Source organism: Pagrus pagrus, assembly GCF_965226575.1.
Source record: "Pagrus pagrus genome assembly, chromosome: 10".
Classification (NCBI taxonomy): Eukaryota; Metazoa; Chordata; class Actinopteri; order Spariformes; family Sparidae; genus Pagrus; species Pagrus pagrus.
The window spans coordinates 28563866-28591113 of NC_140194.1; the positions used below are offsets into that span (position 1 = coordinate 28563866).

The window sequence follows — 27248 nt, forward strand, 5'->3', positions numbered from 1 at the left end:
AGACAGAGAGAGGCCTATTGTCCCTCAAGTTGTATGTATGCCTCAATATACTCTCAACTATAACATGCAGGTTATGGTAGGGTTGTTGTTGTTCTCCTCCAGCCACATATACTCTTACTTATTCTAAATGTATACGCTAAATTGAAAGGCCAGATGCCGGATCAGTTTAGTGCACGTAAAATCTACATCTTACCCTGAGCACGTTGTTGAGATGTATCTTTTTCATTCATTACATCATGTGTACATTTGGGACCAAGATATTTGCAGCCCAGTGGCCAGAATAAGATGTTAGCAGTTAATGTTTCTACAAACCAATGTTACATTCAAATTTGCACGAGTCGTATGTTTGACATTTCTACAATACGTGTTATGTAAAATTAGCTAGACGTGTTAATGGGCTGATAAAACGCGTTACATATATATTTCAGTACTATATTACTACAGTTATGTCACATTACGTGTTACAATCCGCATTACTGTCCGAAGTGAAGCGTTTATTGTAGTTTTTTTAAGCATCCGTCCACACTGCACATGACACATTGAAACATATTAATACACGCTCTGCGTGTGTTTCATACAGCCGAGCCAAAAGTTCTTTGTTCAGTCTCTGTGTGACTGAAATGAGTCTAATGATGAAGCCTAATCCCCCGAGCGCACTTTAATTTACATTCATGAATCACACCATGCATTCCTTGTTTTAGTATTAGCAACATGAGCTAGCTTTAGAAACGTTATGTAGTGCACAAACTGGCAACCACAGATGATTGGAACAACAGTGGTGCTGTGATGGGATGGAAGCAGGGAGGTTAAATCATCAATAACACCTGAGTGTCATCAATAACGCCTTCAGAGGAACAGACAGGCATGTTGGAAAATACGGTTCTTTAGCTTCTTTGCAGGATAAGAAGATTGATACCACTGTCGTGTCTTGTAGGTAAATGCTTTCAGTCTGAGCTCACCTGACTGCCTGGTTCTTTTTGCTTCATATTTAGTGTACAGAATTGTGAGGTTTTTTTTCCGATCATCTCTTCTTATTCTCAGCATGAAAGAGCTTACATGAATTTCCCAAATGTCAAACTATTTCCTTGAAATTGCAGAGATCAAAGAGAGCGGCTTTAATTCATTTACTTTTTCGTTAGTCTGATAACTCAATAGTATCTGTCGTATGTGGACACTTGGTCTACAAAGTGAGGCCTTTTAAAATATGACATCGCAATAAAATGACTTTACATGAGACAACACGGCTCCCGTGGTTTTCAGTAACGATCATAACTCAACGCTAAACGAGTTAACAAGGTGGTGCGGGAGTGATGTGATGTGATGTGATGTGAGGGAAGCGGCGCAGTGAAAAGTAAAAAGGATTCGGTGGAGGTTCCTCTGGTGGCCCGCAGAAGAAAGAGCGAGCGAGGGAGGAGAGCGGAGGGGATTGAAGTCTCTTTGTTCGCCGTCTTGGTCGTCTGGATTTGGATCAAAGGCTGAGAGTTAAGACGTCCTTTGAAGACATTTCCTCACCTGACGCTTTCTGCCCTCTGCTGGGTCGGGATCAATCCCCCTTCTTTTCGGCTCATTCACACTCATTTTTGTTCGCTCTAAAAAGGCAAGAGCACGGAGCTGAAATGAAAGCCTTTAGATACAGAATTGTAAGAATAAAACATGATTTTATTCACGAAATGTAAGAATAAACATCCTTTCTGTACGGATAAAAGAGGGAAGGATGGTTGGGTCTGGGCACTGCAGTCTTTTATCATGCCGAGCCTCATTTTTTGAATTCAATAGACTCCAAATATATGAATGTATGAACTCTGCAAAGAAGCAACCAAAGTTTCTTTTGAAGTGTAACACAGATATTTTATTATGCAGTAACTTTTCTTGTGAATTATTGCTTTTATTTTGGGAGTCCTGAAGAACTATTCTTTCCTGTTTTTATTCTCAGTCAGTCCCAGTCAAACAGAATCCTTTCATTCAATTCCTTTTCTTTTCCTCCTTCCTCCCATCTGCCTTCATTTCTCTCCCTCCCTCCCCCTCTCCCTCCCTCTGCACCAAGCCTTGTTAAACTGGCCTCGGTGCTCGTGCGGCAGGACTCCCTGGCCGAGCCACATTTGGCAGCCCTGCTGTAACAAAGCTGAGCTGCCTGTGGGATGAGTGGGCATTTGCTAACCCCACCCACCCATCCTCCCCCATCCTCCCCCCTTCTCTCCCCTTCTCTTGTTCTTTCTCCTCCATTTCCCTTCTACAGTATGTATTCTCCAACTCCTCCCTCGTTTTCCCCTTCAACCTCTCCCATCTCTCTTTAATTGTTGCCGTTTGTCTCTCACTTTCTATCCTCCTACCTTTCTTTCAGTTGGTGTATCTTCCGGTTCCCAGTTCTGTGTAATCGTGTCTGTTCAACCCTCGCGTTCCTCTCTCCATCCGGCCTTCATCTCCTGATTTTCTTTTGAAAGCAGATAGAGCTGTCAGTGTGTGACAGAGGGATGTAACAGACAAAAGGGTGGGCAGACAATAGGAAGTTAATGCAGATTCACAGAAGTCAATGAATATGTGTTTTGGTCAAATATGGCACTTTAGAGGAGGATATGAGGGTGGAACAGAGGTTTTCCAACTTTTCTTGGGGGAGCTGAAGGGAGGGAGAGATGTGCATGAGGTGACTGAGACAGGTGCATGCAGAGAAAATACGACCTTCTAATGGCTTCAATAATCATTTCTTTCATATCTGTTTGAGTGATGATTCATTTCCCATCATCCTCTTGTCTTAGCAATGGAAAAGGTCATTGACGAACATGTTTCATTATAGTTTAAGATAATGAAATTAACACTGACGACAGGGAGATGAGCCGCCCACCATTTATGCATCTGTTCCTTATTTGCGGATGTGGCTCTCATGATTGATGATTACCTTATTGAAGGTTGCTTGTTCTCACAAAAAATGATGCTCACTGAAGAGGATGTGTGTCCCATCTGTGATGCAATACAATGATTGTGTCTTAACACAATGAGACAAAGTGATTCCAGTATGTTTACATGCCATTTTAAGAATTTGAAGCATATTTTGATGATTATATGATTAATATCATGAAGTGCAAATATTTTGGCCTGGATAAATGTGACGTGACATTGTCATATCGTTCCCAGTAGAGAACATCAATGAATACAATGCAAACAGGAGCAGCTAATAGCTCACCCCACCAACTTGTAATGGTGCCAATTAGGCTGCACAGTATTCTATATTTATGCTGAAATGATATATTGTGCAGCTCTAGTGCCCATTAGCTAATATATTAACAAACGTAGAGAAAAAAAAATGCACTGGGAGTCAGTCGAATAAGGGAACTTGGTGCATACATTGTCCGCAATGAGTGACATCACTGTATTATCAGATTACATGCATCCTACTCTGGAACCACAGAAGGCTTTAAACTACTTTTTTTCACATATGCAGTAGCACCCCCCAAGACCTGTAAACACACTTTGATTAGTAAAATTGGTGGATTTACCCTTTAAGTTTCAATCAAAGCATGTGGATTTAACAATCATTCATCTATCACTGACTATCTGAAATAGAATCCCATGTGAAAAAGTTTGCATTGTCAGATTAGCCGGTTGTTATCAACCTTTAAATCAACTTTAGTGAACCTGTTCGCAGGTCTTAAGCAGTCGTCCGACTATTGATTGATGCTCGGAAAAAGGAAAAGATTGAAAGCAAAGGCCAAGAAAATTATGAGGCTCTACAAATCATCAGGAACAAAGCAAAGCCTTTAATCAGTCCAAACAGACTCTCTGCTTTAGAGCTGGAGGTGTGAGAGGAAATCAATGAGGCACTGATGTGACCTTTTCAACTACTCACTCACACACACACACACACACACACACACACACACACACACACACACACACACACACACACACACACACAGAAATCCTCTTGAGAATCTGAACAAACAAGCAGTGATGAGATCAGAGGTGTATTGTGTCCTGAACAGATTACACCCAGCGAGCCTGTGTGTTGTTGTGTGTAGGTGTGTGTGTGTGTGCAGGCGTGGAGTTAAGTGTATTACAAAGTTTTTACTGGGTAATTGAAAAGACGGAGAAGAAGATCGGCTGGCAGCATGCTAAGACAGCCGTCCACCAAGTGTTGATAAAAACACTGAATGAATGCTTACATACGAGGCGTTGGTGTTGTATAAGCGAGTTTCCATATCCACACCTTTGAGGGAAAAAAAGCATTCACAAACTGTGTCGATGTTACAATGTTCAAGTGTACTTCTCCCAGGAAACCACTGTTCACGAGTGCTCCATAACAAACACTATCTGTATGAAGTTTGAGCAACAACATGGGTCGGTTACCCAACAGGATTAAGATTAAATTGCCCATCTCCCCCTAACTCGCCCCATAAATCAAATGTTTTGGTTGTAAGGACCTCTTGGCAGTCTGTTTGTTGGTTGGTTGAATGAGACTGTATGTCGCCTGAACGGATTTCCATGAAACTTGGATGGAGGATGGGTCTTCCCATAAGTCGAGGATACTGGATAAAGGGACAGATCCAGGGATTGTTTCTCACTTTCTTTAACATTGCACGATTGGGCGTTTTTCTAAATTTTAGAACATTTTAGAGAGATGCAGGGCTATCGAGTGTGATAATGGATTAGGCTTGATTGAATTCAGATTTCTTCAGTCCTGCTAAAAAAAGGTAATTGGAAACCACTAGTGCTTTTGTGGCAACCAAAAGTCACGACAGCGGGACGTGTACATGACTCACTAGGGACTGGTTTGGAAAAATAACAACCCTCCCAAACATAAATTGAATGAACTTTATGTGCACTTTGTTGGTGCAGGTGCACGGTAAGAAGCACAGCTCTGCACCGGTAAAGTGGCATTTCCTGTGGCGTTCTTTGCTGGGCTGGGCTGGTTTAATATTTTGGTGACACCAACCGTGCCGCAGTGGGAGGTGAGGGTGTGCCATGCAGTCTGAAGTCGCAGAAGAAAGGAAGCAGCTTAGTGTGCCCAGAACACCCACATTAACCTCTCTAAAATAACACAAAACCTCTTTATTCATTCTTTTGTCGTTGCTTTGTTGGTCGGTTTCACATTCATGACACTTAGAGTACCTGGCCAGTCAGAACTGCAGAGAAGAAAATCTGCTTTCAACTCGTAATTTCTAGAGTTAAACTAGCCTAATTAAACATGTGACATCTGACAATGCATGTTTTGTAGCAGCATCCATTATCTCTCCATGAAACGTGCTTGTTGCTGGATTGCACCATTAGCAGCAGAGGAAGTACCTGCCACAGCACTTGAAAAGCGAGGCGCCTCGGCGACATAAAGCAGTGGGGCTACCGTGGCGAACGCAGCTACAGCAGATGATTGGCAGCGCTGATGATCAGAGGTAAAGCTACTCGGTGTTTGTTCTTCCATGAGCTTCATATTGGGAGAGAATCTGGCTGTGGCTGCTAATTCCTGACTTTATCTCTCTTAATGAGCAACGGTTGGGAGCTGCCACTCAGGAGAGGATGTGTGTACTGTGATTAGTATCTGTGCACACTGTCTGTGTGTGTTGTTGGAAGAGTGGGGGTCTTCTGTTATGAGCCTGAAAACACCAGGGGCACTTAAGACATGACATTTACGTGCCTCATAATTAACACTGGGGCCTGGCCTTGTGTGTCTGTGCGTGTGTGTGTGTGTGTAAGTGCATAATAACTCTTGCCTAAAGGTCTCTCAGGGTAATCAAACAGGATTGAGTAGATTTATTGTCGTTTGGAAACTTAACTTTGTGTTCTCTGCTTGTTATATGAGATTGATAAACCCCCTGGAACTAAACTTGCACATATTCCTGTATGTTCATCACTAAGACTGCAAAGCCTACAACACACCAGCTAACTAATGAACGAGCCTGGTGATAATCAGTCTTAACAGTGCTAAGAACTGCAGCACATTAAGGTAAAAATGAGGCTTCTTGCCCTCCTTTAGCATTCTGTATCAAAGCACTAAGTAAGCAGTTTACCTCTGCTGAGATCAAGGATAGAGTTACCCCAGTTACCACTCAGTTGCCCCTGGTTACAGCATCCCTCTGTTCTCCTCCCATGAGGCCTCATGGGCTGCTGTTGCCATGACACTAAAGTTAACCCCTCCCCTGAAATAAATTCCACTGCACAAGACTAACAGCGCTGGTTTTTGTCACAAACTGTGGGCAGCTGCTGGCCTTCAGTCTGTGCTCAGCTCTCAGGTGTCGACCACCTTCTGAGGACACGCCGAGTTAAAAAAGTTTATTTTTGATTTTTCAGATGGGTTGAGTCTGAAGTCAATTCAATATCTAGTTGATCAACAAAACACTGACCTAAACAACTTAGACAAATTAAGATTAAGGTTTTGTAAGATTTTTAGCCATGCTAGCCTCAAGGGATGGCCAAATCAATTGGCTCCTCACTCACGCCCACACTGAAAAATGAAATATACCGCAGAGTCAAAATGTCTGAGAGTGAAAAGTTGAATCTTTGGTTGATTTTTGAGTCTCATTCCCAACTCGACAAAAACTGATGCTTTGGGAGTCAGGACGGCAGTGTCAGTTTTTGATGAGCTGGGAATGAGACTCCAAAATCAACTTTTCTTACAAATAGTACCTCTTTCTCAGTCTTCAAGTGTCCCCATACATGTTCACTGGGGTTGAGGTCAGGTGACTGGAGGACAGTCCATGACAGTCAGGACTCCTTGATTTTCTCTCTAGCTCTAAAAGTTTATACATACATCGTTTTTCCCTCCACCATTAGGTTGACATCATAGGTTTTCTCAAACAATTGAGTGGATTCTCATGAACTTTGTTACAGCTATCCATCTTCACAACAGAACAGAATTCTCAGAAGTCTCAGATGTTTTTAATTTGTCCAATACTTTATGACCAAATACCTTAAAAAAGTGGTGGAAATTCCCACCAGTCTTAGCTGCAGCATGTGTTTTGTGCTCATTAGCAAATGTTAGCATGCTAACAGGCTAAACTAAGATGGTTAACATGGTAAACATACCTGCTAAACATCATTGTGTTCAGGATGTCACTGTGAGCTAGGCTTGGCCGATATCCAAATTGTTATATCATGACTCTGTTGCGCCCAAATATCGCGATAGACAATATTATCATCTTACGGCAAAGGCGACATGCAGCCTCATTCAAATTCCCTGGTTCGCCATTTAAAACCCAAAATATCACCAAACTGGCACGCTGGCCTACGTGTCTCCGTGTCTGCATGTGACAGCACCGCATGTTGGCTGTATGCAGGCCAATTAACCTGAAGTGACCTCCGCCAGCCAGATCTCATTTCCACCTCGTCAAATACTGACCCGCTGCCAGCTGAGTATGCATTTTCTTTTCAAAATAAAAACCCCAAGATGCCATAACAGCTGTTTGATATTTGATATTCTGGAAAATATTGCATATGATGGCAAATATCGTGATATTCGATAATATCTAATATCAGCCAAGCCTACTGGGAACATCCTGACATTAACATTAAGCTTTTAAGGTCCAGTGTTTAGGACAAGGCCCTCTCTAGAGTCAGTGTTAGGATTGTCCATTCTGGGCTACTGTAGGAACACGAGGGTTCCACTCTGTGGAAGAGGACCTGCTGTCTGTAGGTACAAAAGGCTCATTCTAAGGTAACAAAAACACACTTAGACTAGGGTGATAATACACTAATGACAACATAATTATGGATATTATATACCAGTTCTGTTCTGTACCTGAGGACAGCCTCAGAGAGCAGTTAGAATGGAAATATGCCAACCTTACAAGTATGCAGACCTGCTGCTTTTTTGTTTGGTATTGTAGTAAACTTAGTATGTTTGGCATACAGAGCAGTTTTAAGATGTCATGATGGGCCTTGGAAAGTAGTGTTTGGAGTAATCTACTATTTTTTATGCCTAATTAATGATGAGAATGAGTTGCAGTCTGAGCTAAGCCCTGGAAGCTGCCTCATGGCTGAATATTTTCCTGTTGAAGCAGCTCTCACTTCCCAACTCTTTCAATTTGTCTAAGTGTGCATAGAGCATAGCAGACTCTTCTGACTCTGCTTCACACTGTATGGCTACTCTCTGTTTGGGGAAGCAGTCTGTCACATATTTGCCACCACTGTTGCCTCTGATCTTAGTGTGACTTTAATTTTTATTTAATATTTACTTTTCTCCACACCCACAGCTTTGCCTCAGCCTGCACGTCACAGCTGCTTCCATATCACCGACACACTCCACTGACTCTCAGTCAAGTTACATTTAATATTCACCTCGCAGCTGGCATCTAGTACAACATCTGTTACCTACAGACATCCACGCACGTCATGTCACCCAGAGGAGTGTTTTCAAAGGGAGAGAAATAGTTTTTGTAATTCTAATTGTAGCGTAGCTCAGTGGCTTGCAGCGCAGTCTCGCAGCGAGCGACCTAGGTTTAAATCCCAGGCCGCGTCCTCTCTGTATGGAGCTCGCCTCAGTTTGCTTGGGGTTTTTCATGCTTTCAACACATAGAAGGTCACAGTCTGAGTGAGGTTTTCTTTTCAGAGTGTTAACAGTGATGGCGGTCTCATTGTGTTCCCCTGCCTTCAAAACCAATGCATGCTGGAATAGCCTCCAGTCCCCGCTGACCACGCATGGAAACAGGCACATGAACAAAATGAATACATTTGAATTCTTTCATCCGTCAGACGCCACAGGAAATTCTCATGCAAATACTTGAAGAACAATTCATTTCTGACATTATTCGTGTTCCATTCAACCACAGACGAGGCTCGGCTACACTAATAGATGCGCTGACAAATCGGGATGTCGGCGCTCCCTGCGCGGCACCTTCCGTCTGTATCTTGTTTATAAATCACACGGCTGCCAGGTTGAACAGACAAAAACACGTCAGGTTAAAGGCCAGAGATTTAATTTTCAGCCGACAGATATAAGCAGCTCATATAAATTCAGTCACGACGACACGCCACACGCGCTCCATCCTGTGCTGTTGATTTGCTGGCTCGAGGCTCAAACGAACTCCACCATCTCTTTCCCCGTGTGGAAGCATTGAATGGTGTAGAGGCGGCAGTATGCATGTGATCTCCTGCTCTTTACTGACAACCTCAGGGTTATCTCAGTATGGATTGGCACCAGAGGGCAGGTTTACTGTCTACAAATTGGGATGAAGCAATGCTATCTTGAACTGCTGTAGGGCTCCCAGTGTCCAACAGAAACCCTTATAGAAAAGTTCATTACTATTTAAAAAAGAAAGCTGTTCGTGCCATTTACTGAAAGCCAGTGAAATTACCTCAGTGTCATCCATGCTACTCAGAGAGTGTGTGTGTGTGTGCGCCTTGTTCACCGTCTGCCTTGAAGTCTCTCATCAGCCTTCGGTGAATGGCTTCGCTCAGTGACAGAAAATGAATAAAGGCAAACTTTGACCCGTCTCTTCCACTCACTCTCTTCTTCTCTTATCTTCTCTTTTATGAGGATGCTGCCTTCCATGACAGAGAGAGAGAGAGAGAGAGAGAGAGGGAGAGTGAGGTGGTGGGGGGAGATATAATTGAAACATTTTAATCCCCCATGGAAATAAAAAGCAGAGTTTTTCATTAGTAGTTCTGTGTGATGACGGAGGGAGTGGATGGGAAAGAAGCAGGGATTGTTCATGGTGGAGAACAGAGGGAGAAGAGGAAGAGCAAACAGTGATTAAAAACCAATTCCTGATCACACGACCCCTCCAGCTCATTCCCATTTCCTCTCCTATTTCACTTTCTCTCTGATTCCTCCTCCCGTTTCCTCCATCCACTTTCAGTTGAACCCCCTCCCCTCTCCGTTCTCCACTCTCCACTCCTCAGCTTCTCTTTTTTTCTCCATCTGTCAGACATTTCTACAGCTCTATTCATCATCACTCTGCACAGGCCATGACAACAGCACTGGCCATGTCAGATTCTTTGTAAACTAAAATGCCATTTCAGCCTGTCAAGTGTGATTGTTGCTGTTGTGGAGCACTTTGTGAGGTCCCAAACATCTGGTTAGATTTTGGTGAAATGTCTCAATTGGACCCCTCTGACTATGATATACAGTAGGTGTAGACTGTTGAGCTCACAGGTTGCAGACTGTAAGGAGAAAGCTGATGTTGTGAAACAAGCCCACAGATGTAGGTGAATAGTTGAATACCTCAAGGTTTGAGCTCTAGTGGCATTTGGCTTTTCATGGGACAATATATCAGTATTGTAATCATTATCTTGATATGAGACTATGTATCGTCTTGGAGTTTCCTGGTTTTAAAGGCTGCCTTGCAGTAAAGTGATGTCATTACTGAACTTACCAGACTGTTCTGCTTGTTCTAATAATTGCCTTTAGCCACCTAGTCATTATATCCACATTACTGATGATTATTAAAAATCTCAAGTACCAACAGTCATCCTTACAACACTGTCACGATATCAATATTCCTTTGCCCCTCCGAACAGAGTTATCAGGGGAAATGGTTGAAATGCCCGATTTGAAATAGGACAACCCTTCAAGACCCTCATACATCATCAGACGTTCGCAATATGTTGTTTTCAGCTGTGGTGATTTCTCTTACGTTACCATGACAATCCTCATATCATCACAATGCCATTTGTCATCGATCTGATGGAGATAGAAAAGCATGGACGCTCACAATTTGTTCCTAACATCATGCTATCAATCAAGCCATCAAATAAAAAACAATACTGCTTCCTCACCTGGCAACTAGCGGTGCTAATTAACATTAAAGGTTAACATTAGCAACCTGGGGGCCTACCCTGCCAGTCTGCACTGATTGTCACAGTTGCACAGAAAGGACCGAAACTCGAGACACACAGTAGGTAGGCAGTATAACAAAAAGCCAAGGAAAGGCCAAGGAAAAAGGGTTAGACTTGCTAGAGAAATACAAAACTGAGGACAAACCAGAAAACCAAAAGGAACATGTCAGGAACACACAAGGACCAGGGAACAGGCAGACAGGAGACACATGGACAGACACATGGACAGAAACAGGACTGACGTGAGGACGACAAGGGACGAACCAACAAAGACTGAGACTGAACAACACAGGCTTAAATACAAACTAAACTTATGAGGAGATGAGATGCAGGTGGAGCGACACTGGGACAGCGCAGTGCTAGCGAGGTTGATGTGAGACAGGTGTGGGGGAAATCAGGCTGGGAGCACAGGAGGGAAACAGGGGAGCAGCAAGTAGAAAGCGACAACAAGACACATGAGGATATAACTACAAAATAAAACACTAAATAACTAACCAAAACCCCAAATCATGACCCTGATAATCGAGGAGTGGTACCAAGTGCAAAAACTTTGCTGTCGGACTTTAGTTTAGCTACTGCGACGTCAGCTGAGTAGTAGTGGTTGTTTTACACTTTTTTATAGAGAAAATGACCATAATACACTGAAAAAACAGAGAGTTCTCATTACCCCCTTAGTTTGAAGTGTGCCTCTGAATAACCTCTGTTTAGAGGGCCATGTAGCCCAAACACTTCACCCTACCACTCTGTCCCAACAAGAATCAAGACACCTGACTGCTGGATGTGAATGCCCAAAATGGAGTGGGTGGGGTAAGTGCTAGGAGCATGGAGTGTATTGGGATTTGGTCATTGCTTTTATTGCATCCTAGCTTTTATGAAAAGCTTTTAAGGAAATTTTAAAAATAAGAATATATAGTGTTATATATTAAGGCTGTCTTGCCAAACCTTAGCTCAGCAAGTGATTCAATTTCTTCAACTCAAAGTAGATTATGAAAGTGATGGAGGCTCTTTGTTTTATTATTTTGGTGACACTACTCCAAATGCGGATCGAGACAAACCCAAACTGTGATTATTAATGTGTTTGCATCTTTACTTAGCACTGTCCTTTCCTGCTCTCTGTTATTAAGGTTCAATTCAAGCATCTTTTAAGAATATTTACTGTAAATGAAAATGTAGATTAAGATAATGTTTCTGTATTTGTTTGCCTCACCCGAAAAACGTGCAGCTTTTCAAGCCGTGAGTGGAACCTCCACTGCAGTGGGCTCAAACCCAGTACAGAGAAAGTCCATGACGCACTCGCCAGTAACTGAAAGCAAACAACATTTTTATCAAGTCCTTTCATCTGGATTATGACAGCTTGACAGTAAGTAAACTCCCCAGGGGAAATGATTCCCTTGTAGTCAGAGGCAATAAATATTAGCATCTTCATGCTCGAAACCAAAGCACTTCGTTCTAAATAAAGGAAGATACTTTGATGCTTGTAATGAGAACAAATCTGTCTATGCATTAACACAATATGGACAGCCTCCCTGGCAGGCTTGTTAATCTGCCAAACCACCAGGGCTCCATGTGATGATAGCATTAACAACAAAGAGGGCCGGCACAACATGCAGAAATGGCCTCGTTTGACGCTCTGACGTTCTATTATCTGCCATTAAACATCATCACGCTGCATTAAAAAAGCACCGTTGTGGGCAACAGTAGTCAATTACAGGCTGGTGAAGGAGCATATCTGGCTCTAACAGGAACCATAAAGCACCATTTGTGCAAATGAGGCCTCCCCAAAGGGCTGATTGAAGTAGGAGAGGCTGCCAATGGGTTTCATATGTTGGGATCCACGGCGGAGACAGGCACCTGAATGCATCATCCTCACTAGCGCACTGACACGGTGCTATTATCTGCCATCACCTAGGATTACTCATCATTAGGATAGACCCACGCACACACATACATTCACACACATCTTCTCAATGCCACTACACCCATTGCTTTGTGTGCAGCCACACTCCTCTAATAACAACATTATTATGTTCAGCCAGCAGATTGATGATGATTACATCATTCCACTCTGCTGAGACAGAAAATAGATAAAAGTGACTGATGTTCATCTACTGGGGTTCATCTCTTCATCAGACAGACAGACAGTATATTGTTTACACCAGGGAACAATTTGTCTCTGAGGAGATGGAGAGGATCATCTCCTTCTCATTAAGACAAATTACGAGCCAAATCTCTGTTTTTATTAAAAATTAGAATGCGGATGATGCTTGAGCTGCACACAAAGCAGCTTGTTAAGTTTAGACACGTAACACACATATTATGAATTTTAACTATGTGCCTTTCTGGATATTTGAACAGTGATCATGCTGTTGGATTTAAAGACGTAATATGTAGGAATTCTGTTTTAAAACGTCTAAAAACGACGAGACCTTTGTTATATATTTTGTTGAGTGAGTTTACTGTTATAGTGCATTTCGTTTCATAGCCTGCCTCCCGGGATAGGGTGAGGAAAGAAGTCTGCAAATGCAATTAAACGTAACATGATTAAAACTGAGATAAGATGAGATAAGACAGAACTTTATTAAACCCGAAGGAAATTTTAGTGCCAGTGATTGCCACAGAAATTTACAGTATGATAAAAAAAACAAAAAAAAAACCACTAACACATCTAACAACCAGTGAATTCCTCAGGTCAGGGACACACACTGGGCCCAGTTGAAGACTGTTTAATAGTGTTTACCAGCAAAGCAAGTTAGATTGCTGGATCGTTTCCATCAATCTGTGTAACTTCTGTGAGTATTTATTCACCAGAAACAGCCAGATTACGTTTCGTTTGTTTTGAGAGACCACTAGTGGCAGAAGTTTTATATTGTACAATGAAAAGACCACAGTGATGGTTATGCATGTCAGAGAATATAGATATTTAATGTCAGAGCTGTTATCAGGAGCCTGTCGTATCATTTTGCTGATCCTTGTTCATTCATTTCACACTATGAAAATCCACTTGCAGAGGAATCATAGGTTGTTTCAGATTGCCTCACTTCAGTGGCTATCCACTACAGTGAACATTTACCTTGATCACTTTTCAAAGTTGCATTACTGTCACATTTACAACAGTATAGCTTGTCAATGTGAAATCTTCACTGCACGAAAATGGAGAGCTTTCAAAACTGGACTGGGCCCATTTCTTCCCAGGTTCGACCATTGACGCATGTCATCCTTTTCCTCTCCCTCCATTTCCCTTAATCTCACTCTCTCCATCGAATGCTAGTAAGGCAAGCTCCGAAAGTACTTAAAAAACTGGAGCACCATGCAACAATAGGGAGCAGATGGGGGGAGAGATTTTTAACATGATACGATGTCTTATAGAAAATCTCTTCAAGCTCATTTAATGCTTCCTGGAAAACAATATAAAAGCCTGAGGTATGCTGGGTAGAAAATTGGATTAATCTAAGTTAAAGGGCTAAAATATGCAAAACTGTTGGTATGGTCCCTTAAAGACGTTTGAATCGATTGCTGGTCTGGCCTCAGTTTTACACAGTTAAAGTTCTATAAATCAGTGTACCTTGTTATGTGCAGGATTTGCTCTTTTGTTGGAGACACCTTAAAGCTATCAGCAAACAAAAGTGGTTTCCTCTTTTTGCTAAAATCGCTAAATACTCATGATTTTAAGGTTCCAGGTTCTATTTGAAGTATCACAGGGCCTCCTATGTCCTCCAAATCAAGGTTCAGGATGAATGATCGCAAAAGGAAACTGAACCGATCCCGGCTGGTCTTTCAAGCCTTTTGTCTACAAACGCTGTGTTCACTGTCAGCTCCTTTATGTCTGGTAGAGGTGGTGACCCAGTTTGCAGAATAATGGAGTGATCATTTCGCAGTGCTACCATGGTACCTGTCACCAGGGTTGTCAGCTGGCTAGTCGGGTCTGTCAGGTCAGGTGAGACAGTATGACTGGTTGGATCTCATGAACTTTTTAAATGGACGTCTGTACTAAAAGCTATTTTTACATTATGTGGAATCAAACTTCAAAGAGACTAGTCAATGGTGGTGTGATACTTCAGTCCAGTGTCTGGCTCAAGGGCACTTTAGCAGGGTGGGCGCTAGCCAACAAGAAGGTCCAGCTGACCCGTAGGAGACAACAGCTGAGGAAGCTGATTGGTTAGAAAGTAAGACACGGCTGTTCCATTTTTGAAAACAATGTTTCCTGAGGGACTGCTAAGTGAGATGCCACAGTATTATGTGTGAATGTGTGTGTGTGTGTGTGTGTGTGTGTGTGTGTGTGTGTGTGTGTGTGTGTGTGTGTGTGTGTGTGTGTGTGTGTGTGTGTGTGTGTGTGTGTGTGTGCGTGTGTGTGTGTGTGTGTTCCAGGTGGGCTGCAGTGATGGATAGGGGGAAAGGACAAGAGCTGACAGCTCAGTGAGAATCACTCCTGTTCCTCATCTATCAGATGAAACAGCTCACTGGCAGCCTCACACACTCACACATACACACACACACACACACACAATCTTATACGCACACACACAGATTGTCCTCTCCCGCTGATAGGGATTATTGGCAAAAGTGAGATAATTTAGACAAAGAGTGAAACCAGCTCCTAGAGCAAATCTCTAATTCTCACTCACAAAGCAGGTGATTGTGGCTGTAGAGGTAATAAAGAGATAAAGACAAAGATGAGAAAGACAAGCAATAGTTGCATCATGAGCGCTGGAAGTTGTTACGTGATTAAGAGAGGGAGATCAGAAAACAGGACGGGGAGAAATGAAAAAGACAACCAAGAAATGGGAAAAGAGGCAGAAGAGTGTGTGTGTATGTTAATGGTGTACAGAGGGAGAAAGAGTTGGTGATATCATGAGCCTGAAAGGAGGGTCAATTCCCCCCTTCTTGTTGCTATGACAACCCATCATGTAGCACCCCAAAAATCATGATAAACAGCAAGAGAGAGAGAGAGAGAGAGAGAGAGGGAAGAGAGAATGGAGAGAGGACACGGATGAACGTGGTTCATCGTATGTAAAGACATATGCAGACAGGCTGTATGTGTGTCAGACATGTGGTGGAGGACAGAGCAGTGAAGACACGCTCGGCCTCTCCTCATCCTCGGTGGTGTGTGCAGGATGTGGAGCCCAGCAGGAGGAAGGATGTGCTAATTGCTTGTCTTTAGTCTGCACTAAGAAAAGGGAGAGCAGTTAGCGCAGTGGGCCCACCGCTCCAGCAGTCCCTCACTCTTTCTTTATTTCTTTTTCTCTCTTTCTGTCTTCAAATCCTGACGTCTCTACTCCCGAGTGTTGACCCTCGGCCCTCTCATACTGTCCTGATGCTCCAGAAGACGTGGCCTCCCTCAGTGCTAGTCAAACAGAGGCTCCACTCAGTGATGCACAAACGCTGGTCCAGAGCATGGATTGGTCTCTCTCTCCTAGTGAGGGAGGAGGGGGAGGTTTTTTTCTTGAAGCCTTGACTTGATTTAGTCTGTAGACTTTGGCTACATTCAGGATGAATAGCAATTTGTAGGTTCTGTGCTAGTGTGAGCATGTTGCTATAGGTAGAGGTCTGACCCACTCACAACCTACCTGAAACCTGATTAGGGATGCCACAGTGAGGAAATTTAGCCATCAGTTGATATGCCACATTTGTGACAACAACGGTGTAACTGATTCCACCGGACATTTTATATTAAAAGATGTTTGTTGACAGCGCTCCACATCTGTAGAGCGCTTACTTTGATCTTTAACGGTCAGATATTCATTTTACTTGGTTGATTCATTACTAAAGGAGCAATTCTCCCAAAAATGAAAATTCAGTCCATGCTGATAGAAAGACAGGTGAAGTTTCATAGTCCACGCTTCTGGAGACTTGGATTACGCCTGGACTCATCGAATATTTTTTTCCCCAGTTGTTCCAAGTCCCCATTTCTTGGACTACAAAACTTTACCAGTCACTCCATCGGTGTGAGTGTGAGTATTAGTAGTAAATTTCCACTTTTTGGTTGAACTTTTTCTTGAAGTTTCAAGCAGGTCTATCAAAAATCCCCCACACTGACCACAACAACTGTAGCTGAGGTCCGAGGGGGTGTTGTGAAGTAATGCTAATGTGAGTACATGGTTTAACCAAGTTCACCTTGGTTTAGACAAATTAGCACCAGCTTACACCTTACTGGTAATGTATTAAACAACAAAATACAGACTTTTATGTCATGACGGGGATGATGCTGGTGTTCTTTATAATTGTTCTTCCAGTGGATTTCAGTCTATACAACCATATCCAGTTGTGGACATCATGTGAGGCTGTGAATACTCCCGTAGTTTGAAATCGGACTCCCTCCACTCTGTGCTGCAACTCTGCCACTGCTGCTGTACAGAGCAGACACTTTCAGAAGGTGTAGCATCCCTCATTCAACTAAGCATAATAACACGCTCAGTGTTACAGAAGTATCCCAGGAACTGTAGTTGACATTCAGAGATGAGTGATAAAATAACACTAACATTAAGCACACGCTGGTTGAAACATTGACTCCCTTGTCAAGGCTCAAGTCTCACTGATGGGCACTGATATAGCAAAATTAACTAAATGGGTCTAATTTCTATTAAAAAAAACAACAAGTGATGTTGCAGTGTGATGTGCCTCTCAGTCCAACCAAAAAAATCTTTGTTAGACTACAGTCAGCAGCTTGGAGATAGCACATTAATTGACAAACTAAAGTGTCAAATTAATTAACATTAATTAGCTACAGCTGATATAATCTACTGCTCGTTGGTCCTTTTAACAGTTGAAAACGACCATCATTGGCCAACATTGCTCTTTGCTAATAAAAATTAATGAGGAGAGGTAAAAAGGATCGATGAGAGATTTGTTGGTGTCGGAGAACCCAAGCCTTGTTGTTTCACGGTATCAGAGCTGATTGGGAGTCAGCTTGGGTCCATTCTGAGCATTAGACAAATTGACATGAAGATTCGAGATGCATGCCAATAAAACAGGACCTCACTTGACCCAATTATATTGAATAATTGGACCTGACACAACACATTCCTCAAGGAATATGACAGCCCTCTAGCTACAGGCAGCGAATATGAATTACAATCTAGGAAGTCCAGTGTGACTTACAGATCAATGAGACCCCGAAACACTGCACAGAGACAAATAATACTCAGGATTCTACATCTCTGGAACATAATCATGATAGCAGTTATTACCTCCGGCAAAGAGGTTATGGTTTTGCCCATGTCCATTTCTTAGTTGGATTTTTGGTTGATTAGTTGGTTGGTAGGTTGGTTGGTGGGCAGGTTGGTTGGTTGGTTGGTCAGTTTGTTGGCAGGTTGGTTGGTTGGTCAGTTTGTTGGCAGGTTGGTTGGTGGGCAGGTTGGTTGGTTGGTCAGTTTGTTGGCAGGTTGGTTGGTTCGTTGTTTGGTTGGTTAGATTTTTGGTTGGTTGGTCGGTCTGTTTGGCGTGGATCTAGATAAAGGGACGGATCCAGGAATTATTTGTGACTTATGTTGTGGATCCAAATAAAAATGCAGATCCAACTAATTTAAATGTGTTTATTTAATATTGGATTAGGCTTGATTGAATTATAGCAGACTATCAAGCCATGGTGGAGGTATGCATTGAGTGCCATTCTAGTTTTTTTTTCATCATGGTTGTGAGATAAACAATAGAAATACAAGTTCACTTTAGAATTTACAGTAATGTGTGCTCCCACATATTTGGCCACAATAGCCTTTTGCCAGATGTCAAATTATTGAAAACGTCAAAAGTTTGGTCAATTTTAACTGTTTATGGCAAATGACCCTACTTTTCTTTGCGTCCTTTGAGCTGACACTCTCACTGTGTCACTGACCTGGCCCCATTCAAATGCTTTTCCATGTTGATTTGAGTACAGACTTAGTGGAACAGAATAATTTCACAGTCTACTTTATGGTTGTGCACAGGTTCAAAGCGATGTGATTTTAGTTTAGTTCAAATAAAGTGTTCATGGTCATGTGTTTTTAAGTGAAATTAGTTGAATAGCACCTGATCCGAATGTCAAATCAGATAATCGTCCATACTTAAAGACACACAAGTGATTAATCAGAGCAGAGGCAGCTGCAGTCTGTTTTCTTTGACAGTGACTTTTACGCTGGTTGGTCGCTCTGCAAAAATGTTTTCCTTAAATCAGTCAGGCTTAAAATGAGCATCCACACCATTAATGTTTACAAAGGTGAATCAAATCTTGACTCACTCTTGAATCACTTCACTGCTGACAGACAGCCTAAATAACTGGGTGCGTTGATGGCATTTTCACCACCTGTAATTTGCGACACTACAGATGGCACCACAGCTTATTTCCATGATTGGCTAAACAAAGAGGGCTTTAGTTGCTTGATTTCCTTTTTGGTATTTTCTAAATGAAGAACTCTGATGAAAGTAAAGATGTGGAAATGCCATCCTGTTTATGACTCGGATAATGACACCCTGATGGCATTACGAGGAAATAAAGCAGGGTTTCATTTATTCTACATAAAGTGGAGGGAAGGTTTGTTTTTACCTTTGCCCAAACAACTTCAAATTAACTGTTCTGTCAGGGTGTGTACTAATTGTTAATTCATTCATGTATGAATTATTCAGAAAACACAGTCTTCTGTTATTATCCACTTTCAGAAGTCAAATTTGTACTTTCAGATTACGTTGAACACATTCTAATAAGCCAATCCCCAGCTACAAGCAGATTAGAGATGAGCGTGGCACAGATTTGCATGAGTATATTACATTGAAAGAAGCAGGCGGGTTTACACTATACTGTCAGTAAAAGTGGGTAAATATAAAAAAACAAACTATTAAATGTTCAAAGAGGTTTGAATCAGAAGGGACCTGTAGACAACAAATAAGAACAGAAGATAAAGACAGAAACAGCCAGCAGCCGCTCTACCTAAACCCTCGCACTGATGAGGTACACAGTACACTCTGCCCATGAAGGTCTGTGTGTGTGTGTTCTGTAATTTCCATAATTTAATCTTGCCATGCCATTAGCAGTACAGGACCTTGTATTAGGATAAAATGAAAAAGACTCAAACTACAGCACTGCAAACATGAAATAGAAGCAGCTGGTGGAGACGTGGCATAGGTGATCAGAGCTGCAGTGGGCCGCGTTGGACGTTGACACGTCAAAGTTTCAGTGTGGAGTCAGGAGTGCTGACTTTGGAGGACAAAGTGGTACAAACATATCTACCTTATTCAGTCCATAATACCTTGCGTCTTCTTTTCTCTTGGAGATTCCTGGGAAATAAATGATGTGGGAACACAGCCAGTCAAACAGCCAGTAGAAAAGTTAGATAGTCACATTATTGCTGAAAGTAAGATAAGAGGATTGATACCACTCTCATGTCTGTACAATAAAAATTAAACTACAACCAGCAGCTGGTTAGCTTGAAAGTGAAAATGAAAATGTAGTCATTATCTTGTAACCCCCATGACGAGGGAAAGTCAGGGGAAATGTATGCTCAGTGTTGCAGCATTCTGGTGAACAACTGAAGAAGATGGTTTCTTGTTTAAGAACATAAAACACTGGCTCCAAACAGCTCGTATGTCATGGTTTGGTCATTTTCTATTTTGTTTTGTAGATTATATCCTCATGTGTTACTACCCACTTCCTATCTTTGTCTTTTTCCCGTATTTTATCTGTTTATACCTGTTTTTTAAGTGCATTTGCGTCTGTGTTTTTCCTTTACTCTTTGTTGGTTTGTCTGTGTCTCCTGTGTCTCTGACCAGTTCCCCATGGTTTGTCCTCTTTTTTACTCAGTTTTCTTGGATTCTCCTTGCTGCCTTTTTGTTGTTTGCATTTTGCACTTCAGCTTTGTTATTAAAGCTTCTTACATTGTAAGGTGTAATCCAAGTCTCCAGAAGCCCAAGATCCTAAAGTCATTTGAAAAGTCTTTATTAATACCTTTATTTAAGCCGCTAAAGTAAAACCGTAAACACGCACCCTATCTGAAGTGGGTGCACAAGCTTGAACGTGCGTCGAGGGTGTAAATAATGTTCAGATCAATTTGGGATTGACTGAATTTTCATTTTTGAGTGCACCTATCCTTCAGGGACAAACAGCTAGCCTGGCTCTGTCTGAAGGTAACAACATCCACCTGCCCTCACCAACATTTTATATTATAACATTGTAAATATAAAAATGTTTTGCAGCTGATGTTTGCTTGGACTGCCTCTTCATCTCCTCCCTGCTGTTTTAAAAGACATGTTTGAGTGTTTGTCATTTCCTCTGCATTAAATCGACCATTTCGGATTGTAAAATAATGGTAATTTCAACAAACAGGGCAAATCTACGGTTTCTCAGTTGGAGGAGTCAGGGGCGCTCTTGGCGGTTGCTTCACCTCCTCTGTTGCCAGGTTTTGGGGTTTTTGAAGAGAGTGATCGTGAGGGTCGTTGTGAAGGAGTTGCAGGGTGAATTGGTGGCTGGAGGAGTAAAACTTCGATAAAAGGGAAGCAGCTGAAACGTTTTATGAATGCTGTTCTGTAACTGACCGGTTGAATGCATGGAGAGAATTTCCCAAAGGAGACCATGCAAGTGGAACATCACATTATGGTGTATATGTGTGAGAGGACATCATGTGACCAAAAGAGAACATATTAAAGTATTTGACAGTGAAGCCGGGGATTACAGAAGCTGGAGTTATTTGTTAGACATGTGTAATTTGGAAATGGGGTTAACTAGCTCCCTTTTTTTGCTTGAGTGGTGTGTGTCGCTGCGTTTATGTTGTGTTACTGGAGAATTCCTAAGTGGGTCTAACGGGGCTAGCTGGCTGCATGCAGTAAATTGGGTCACTGCTGAATTAAACACCAGTGCCTCTACTTTCAGTGCTGCTTCAGTGCTGCTGCGCCAGAGAAGGGCAGGTTAGAAATAGTCATCGCCACACAGTCTAAATAAACACTCGAGCACATGCGGACAGGAAGAGTGGGACTGGTGCTGTGAACATAAGAAGTGGCATTTCAGTAGTCCTCCTCAAACAAACAGGCCTTCTGCCGAGGAAAGGTTATGCCAAGCGTCACCAAGAGAAAGCCGCTTGTAAGGCGTTTCTTACCCTGCGTCATCATGCGCAGCAGAAATCAACATGGCACCATATGTGAGAGTCAGCTTCTACTATCTCTAACAAGGAGCTGGAAGAGAGGAGGGGTAACAGATATGGCGAGACTAATAGGGAGACAGGAATAAAGGGAAGAGGAGAGGAGGTAGGATCGGGCCGGCCATGGTTGTAGAGTTCCCGAAAGTTTTTTGACAGTTTGTTAGTCTGTTTTGAAAACTGTGTGGAGCCTTTTCTCCTGAGTGGTCGAAACTCGAGTCAGAGTCAAAGAGTGTAGCTCTCGCTTTCTTTTCGCTGGATGTGTGTCGGCCACACTGCTGCTGCTGCTGCTGCTGCTGCACAGACCGGAGGAGAAAAAAACAAAACCAAAACCAAAACACAAGAAAATAGCTGCAAAAGAAAGAAAGGGGCAATGAAAAATGAATACATTGGTACTGGTAAAGATACATTCATTATGCTCACATATGCTCACCTAATCCTGCAGCTGAGAACCAGATAGATAAAGCAGACTGGAGAGCAGCACATTTGAATGCAGCCCTTTGTAAGGCTGCAGTCCTCACGTCCCCGTGGGTTCCCAGTGCTCCGCAGTGGCCCCATAGCTCAACCTGCTGCATCCAGTCAGACACACTCAAGGGCAAACACACTTTGAGAGCAAGGGAATTAATATTTGATATCAGGCTCTGCATCATGTGGTGAGACAGACAGCCAGGCGTACTAGAGAGTAGATGCAAGATGGAGTCAAAGCCGTGAATAACTGCTCCCTACTGCAGAGCCACCACACGGGTTAAACAGCAGACAGAGATGTTGGTTTGGTTGTGTGTTAGATCTGAGTTTGCAGCACTGGTTTGAACTAGATGCGGAATAGCAACCTGTGTCAGGGTCTGACTGTGATTTCAGTTCAGTCAAGTCAAACTACTGTACTTCATTATGGTGAGGAAAGGATTGGTTTCAGGGTTAAATATTCATAGAAACATTACTGCTGCTATGAGATGGGACCACCACCGCCCTAATCTTTGCTGTGCATCGAAAGAACAGTACGTTGTGTGCTGCATAACAGTCTAATATGAATGTTATTCCTGCACCGACATAGAGGTACAGGAGAATACGTTTTGTACAGATAATCACTTTTCATTAAAGGGCCCCATCAGACCACATCTTCTCTGTAAAGGACAAGTATTGAGTTTCTTCTCCTCTACATTTTTTGGTAACTTCAGCAGCTAGTTACTGAGCCAAAGTAGTGTTTTTTTACATGGATTTATTTTAGCAGCAATCAGATGAGAGAGAAATCACTGATTCAGATAATCAGAAACTACATAATATTACAATATATACAATATTCAATTGACCCATAGTATACAGTATATACAGTACATACATACATGTATAATACTATATGTATAGTTTACTTTTATTTGTAGTACATTTATTGCCAGAAAATTACTTTTTATGCATTGAATATCAGATGCTTTAAGACTTTTACTCAAGTATGACTTTTGAGTACTTATACAACAGTCTGTCAGAGATGAAACATATTTTACACTTTCACACTGCTTTTTAGCCTGATGCCAGCATACTAGTGAGCACTTATTATGTTAATATTATATCTGATAAAAGCTGGTTTGGACATGAAATGCACTTGTATTCAGAAAATGTAAAGAGAGCATTCTACAGTGTTGCGAAGGTCCTGGAGGCACAAATCAGTATGAAAGAGACAGACTTTTTATTCTTTGTTCAACATAGATTGAGGGAAGGTTGTGTTGCTTTAAGTTGAAATTAGAAATCACATTGCGGGAATGAAGCACCTGAGGACACAGGACCACGACAACATAGAGTTGGTAGACTCGATTCCAGTCATTATATACGACCAATTAGACAAAGAGTGTGATTGATCTTGTGCTCAGGAAGCATCGATTATTTACATGGGATTGGGTAGTGATGGTTAGCAGAGAGTACACTGAGAACAGTTTTGTGTTTTGTTCTAAATATCTATAACTCTAAACTTGTAAAATGCTGCTGTCAGCCTGCCAACGATGCAAGTGCCTGCAGCTTGTGCTACATGTTGGATACACAATGCTTGTACTTACTGTACACCTTCTCTGCAAAACGGATTATTGGACTGTCAACTTAGTCAGTGAAATGTTCTATCTGTCTTGCTGTAGGGATAATTGTTAACTGATGAAGTGCATATGAAAACCACTTGCTATGAGGGATCGACAGACACTGCCACAGTCAAAGTGTCAAACATTGTCCATGTTGCACATCAGCATAGCATAAAAGCTAATCTTTCGCTGAAGCTTACATAACAAGAGCAGAAATCCATTATTGTTTTGTGAGCTCGCTGGTTATCAGTGCTTCCCAAAAAGCCTTGAGGTTTTGAAACATAATCGGCATTGTGTGCTTACTAAAGTGCGCAGACAGACAGACAGACAGACAGACAGACGGACAGACAGCGGGGATATAGCTGAAGGTTTGTAGACAGAAGCGTGTGCTGGATTGATTTCACAGCAGCTTGAGAAAGCACTGAAGGCAGGGATCACACTGAGCATGTGTGTGTGTGTGGGAACATGGTAGAGCAAAGCAAACTGGAATTAAATGTCAAGACTTATAAAATATTCATCCTCATCACAATCAGAACAATAGAAATCTGAACAAGAAAAGGGGCAACTGAGGACAGAAAAGTTGCATCGACAACACTAATAGTGTGTACTGAGCAGTGACCCAGGCTTCACTCTGACTCATACAGCACAAGGATGAGGGCTTGGAAAGTTTTACACAGAAGTTCAGGCAGGTATAGTAGAGATAAGACAGAAGCATGGATGACTTTCAGGGGCCTGTTTGACTCAGTCTGGCTCTCTGGGGGCTACCTGGCTTCACTGAGCCGAACATCGGCCGTCCTGCATAACCGATATCACAAAGCTGGTTATCAACTGGCTCAGTCAACTGAGTTTTCCAATCAAGCTACAAGTGCGTTCATGTGACAGAGGCAGACACCAGAGGGAGAGTACGAGACCACACAGCGATGCCTGCAAGGAAATTGGGCTAAAATTAGGCTGAAACTGCAGCAAAAGCCAACAAGGACTGAATAAAATAAGATGTTGAAACACTAGAAATAATTTCACAATAATAAAAGTAATATGTCTTTAGTATTAGGTATGATGAACAAGCTTTAATGAATATGCGATGAGCTTAAAACTGTTTATAATGTAAGATTGTTTTTGCTGCCAGAGCAGAGAGGACAGGAGAGAGAAGGAAAGTATTTAATGTCTGAGGTCTATCTGACTGAGAGTCTGCACCAACAGAAGCTCCTCTCTCCTACAGAAAACACTGCTCCTGAAACGCCTCGTCAGGAGTCCCGCCTTTAATTTTGTGACTTCCTGTCATCACACCACGTCACCGTGTCACACATTTGCATTATCTATGCCTAGTAGCTGGTTTGGCACATAAGAAATAATTTAGTGAAGCTGCTCCATTGTTGTTAGCGGTGCTGGCTCAGGCATGTGCAAGCTGACCAATCAGAGGAGACTGGGTATTTGGGCCTCAAAAAGACAGGAAGTAAAACAGAGCATTACAGACAGAGGGGGACAGTATGAGAAAACTGATGTGGTTTCTTGAGCATGTAAACATATTCTAGTAGTAACCCAAAATAAAATGAAGAACCCCCAAAATGTTCAAATTACTTATGACTTGTTTTGAGTTAAAACTGGACCCAAAAGCAGACCCAGACAGGGTTGAAGGGCGATAAGTCTGAAGGTGAAAGAAGGAGGTGAGTGGCAGAGGCAGACTGAGGCTAGGGGCTGTTGGCTCAAGTGGAGTAGGCAGATGGAAAATGGCTGAGCTGGCACAGGTGACCCCAGGTACAGGAGGTAAACATACGCAAAAAAACATGAGGAGTAAAGTCAACACTGAGCAGTTGAGAGCATCACCACCACTGAGTAGGCAGAACAACCTGGTAATGAGTGTATGGAGTGGCAGGGTTCATATCCTGCGAGCTGGTGAGTTGATTGGAGGCAGGTGTGGAGAATTAGCCAGGTGCCAGGTGGTTGGAGGCATTTAACTGATGGTAAGCATGTCAAATTTTACAATTACAGTAAACAGTGGCCAATACAGGCAACTTCACTGACGCCTGCAGAGAAATGCGCAAGACTCCCTGAAAAAATGTGGAGTCAGGAGAAACTTTTAAAGTTTGTGAAATGCTGTCTACAACAAAATCTCAATTATTTGGGCCTTCTTGTTAATTCGGCAAACATTATACGTGAAGATGTTTTTTCCTTTGTGTAAAAAAGCATTGTATCTGTTAGTTCCACTGATGTACATGTTTATTTGCACATAAAAGTGAGGGGAAGTGAGCTGCACGTTAATGCCAGGTGTGAGCTGACAGACTTAGTGCCTTCCACTTCCACTCGGGATCACTCAGGACGGATGCTGATATGAAATGTATCACAGGGTGGAGCTGGTGCAAGGCTTCGGTAATAACCAGCCACTTCATCTCCTTTCATCCCTTTTAAAAGCAGCAGACGGGATCACACAGTGACGCAATGGTTCACCATGATAATACTGTCTGATATTGATTTCTTTTGTCATGAACGAATGTCAAGTTCTTTGATGGAACTCAGTCTTGTTGCGAGGATGCTTTCTAATACAGTGACGTGTGTGTGTGTGTGTGTGTGTGTGTGTGTGTGTGTGTGTGTCTCCTGCAGATGATGGTAAGCTGTCTCTGGATGAGTTCCAGGCTTTCTTCTCTGATGGCACGCTGAACGAGGAAGAGCTGGAGAAGCTGTTTCACACCATCGACTCTGATAACACCAGGTCAGCACTACTACACCTCTACAGTCTATATAGCATGCGACACAGCCTTGTTACTGCAGGAAATACATCTGCATGTGGTCCTTGTGCTTTTGTGCATGTGTGTGCTCGTTCCAGCGTGACTTTTGTTTTTTGACACATGTCACCGCTCAATTATGAACAATGGGAGAGGCAGTGTTTATGTGTGTGTGCGTGTGTGTGTGTGTGTGTGTGTGTGTGTGTGTGTGTGTGTGCGTGCGTGCGTGCGTGCGTGTGTGTGTGCACGCTCAGGTAAAATGCATGCAATTTATCATTCAGCCAGAAATGTCACATCCTCCTCTGAAGATCTTTCTGTACCTATGTTAAGAGGCACTTTTACTATGAACATTGACAAACTGAAAAATGATAAAGCGAGAGGAGATGAAGAGATAAAGAGAGGGAAAATTAATGAAAGCAGGGTGAAGAGTGTTACCTGTTACCTCTCTCTCATCATCTCTGTTTGCATTATTCATCCTGACCCTCCATGACATAAACCTCTCCCCAGGACGCTCTGTGATTGACTTTCATCAAATCAATTTAGTGACCCTTAATAATCATCCAATCAGCTCATCCAGCCTTAATCAGGAGAAGTGTGCTGACACAGTGGGATCT

The 27248-nt window shown here is 42.4% G+C and overlaps 1 protein-coding gene across 2 annotated transcripts in view; it reads left to right on the forward strand.

Moving 5' to 3' along the window:
• necab2 (N-terminal EF-hand calcium binding protein 2) overlaps window positions 1-27248 on the forward strand; it is a 144296-nt gene that overhangs the window by 14679 nt on the left and 102369 nt on the right. For both annotated transcript variants that reach the window (XM_084364882.1, XM_084364883.1), the window contains exon 3: window positions 26513-26621. In XM_084364882.1, the coding sequence (XP_084221008.1) occupies window positions 26513-26621 (109 nt within the window). The remainder of the gene's footprint in view (window positions 1-26512; window positions 26622-27248) is intronic.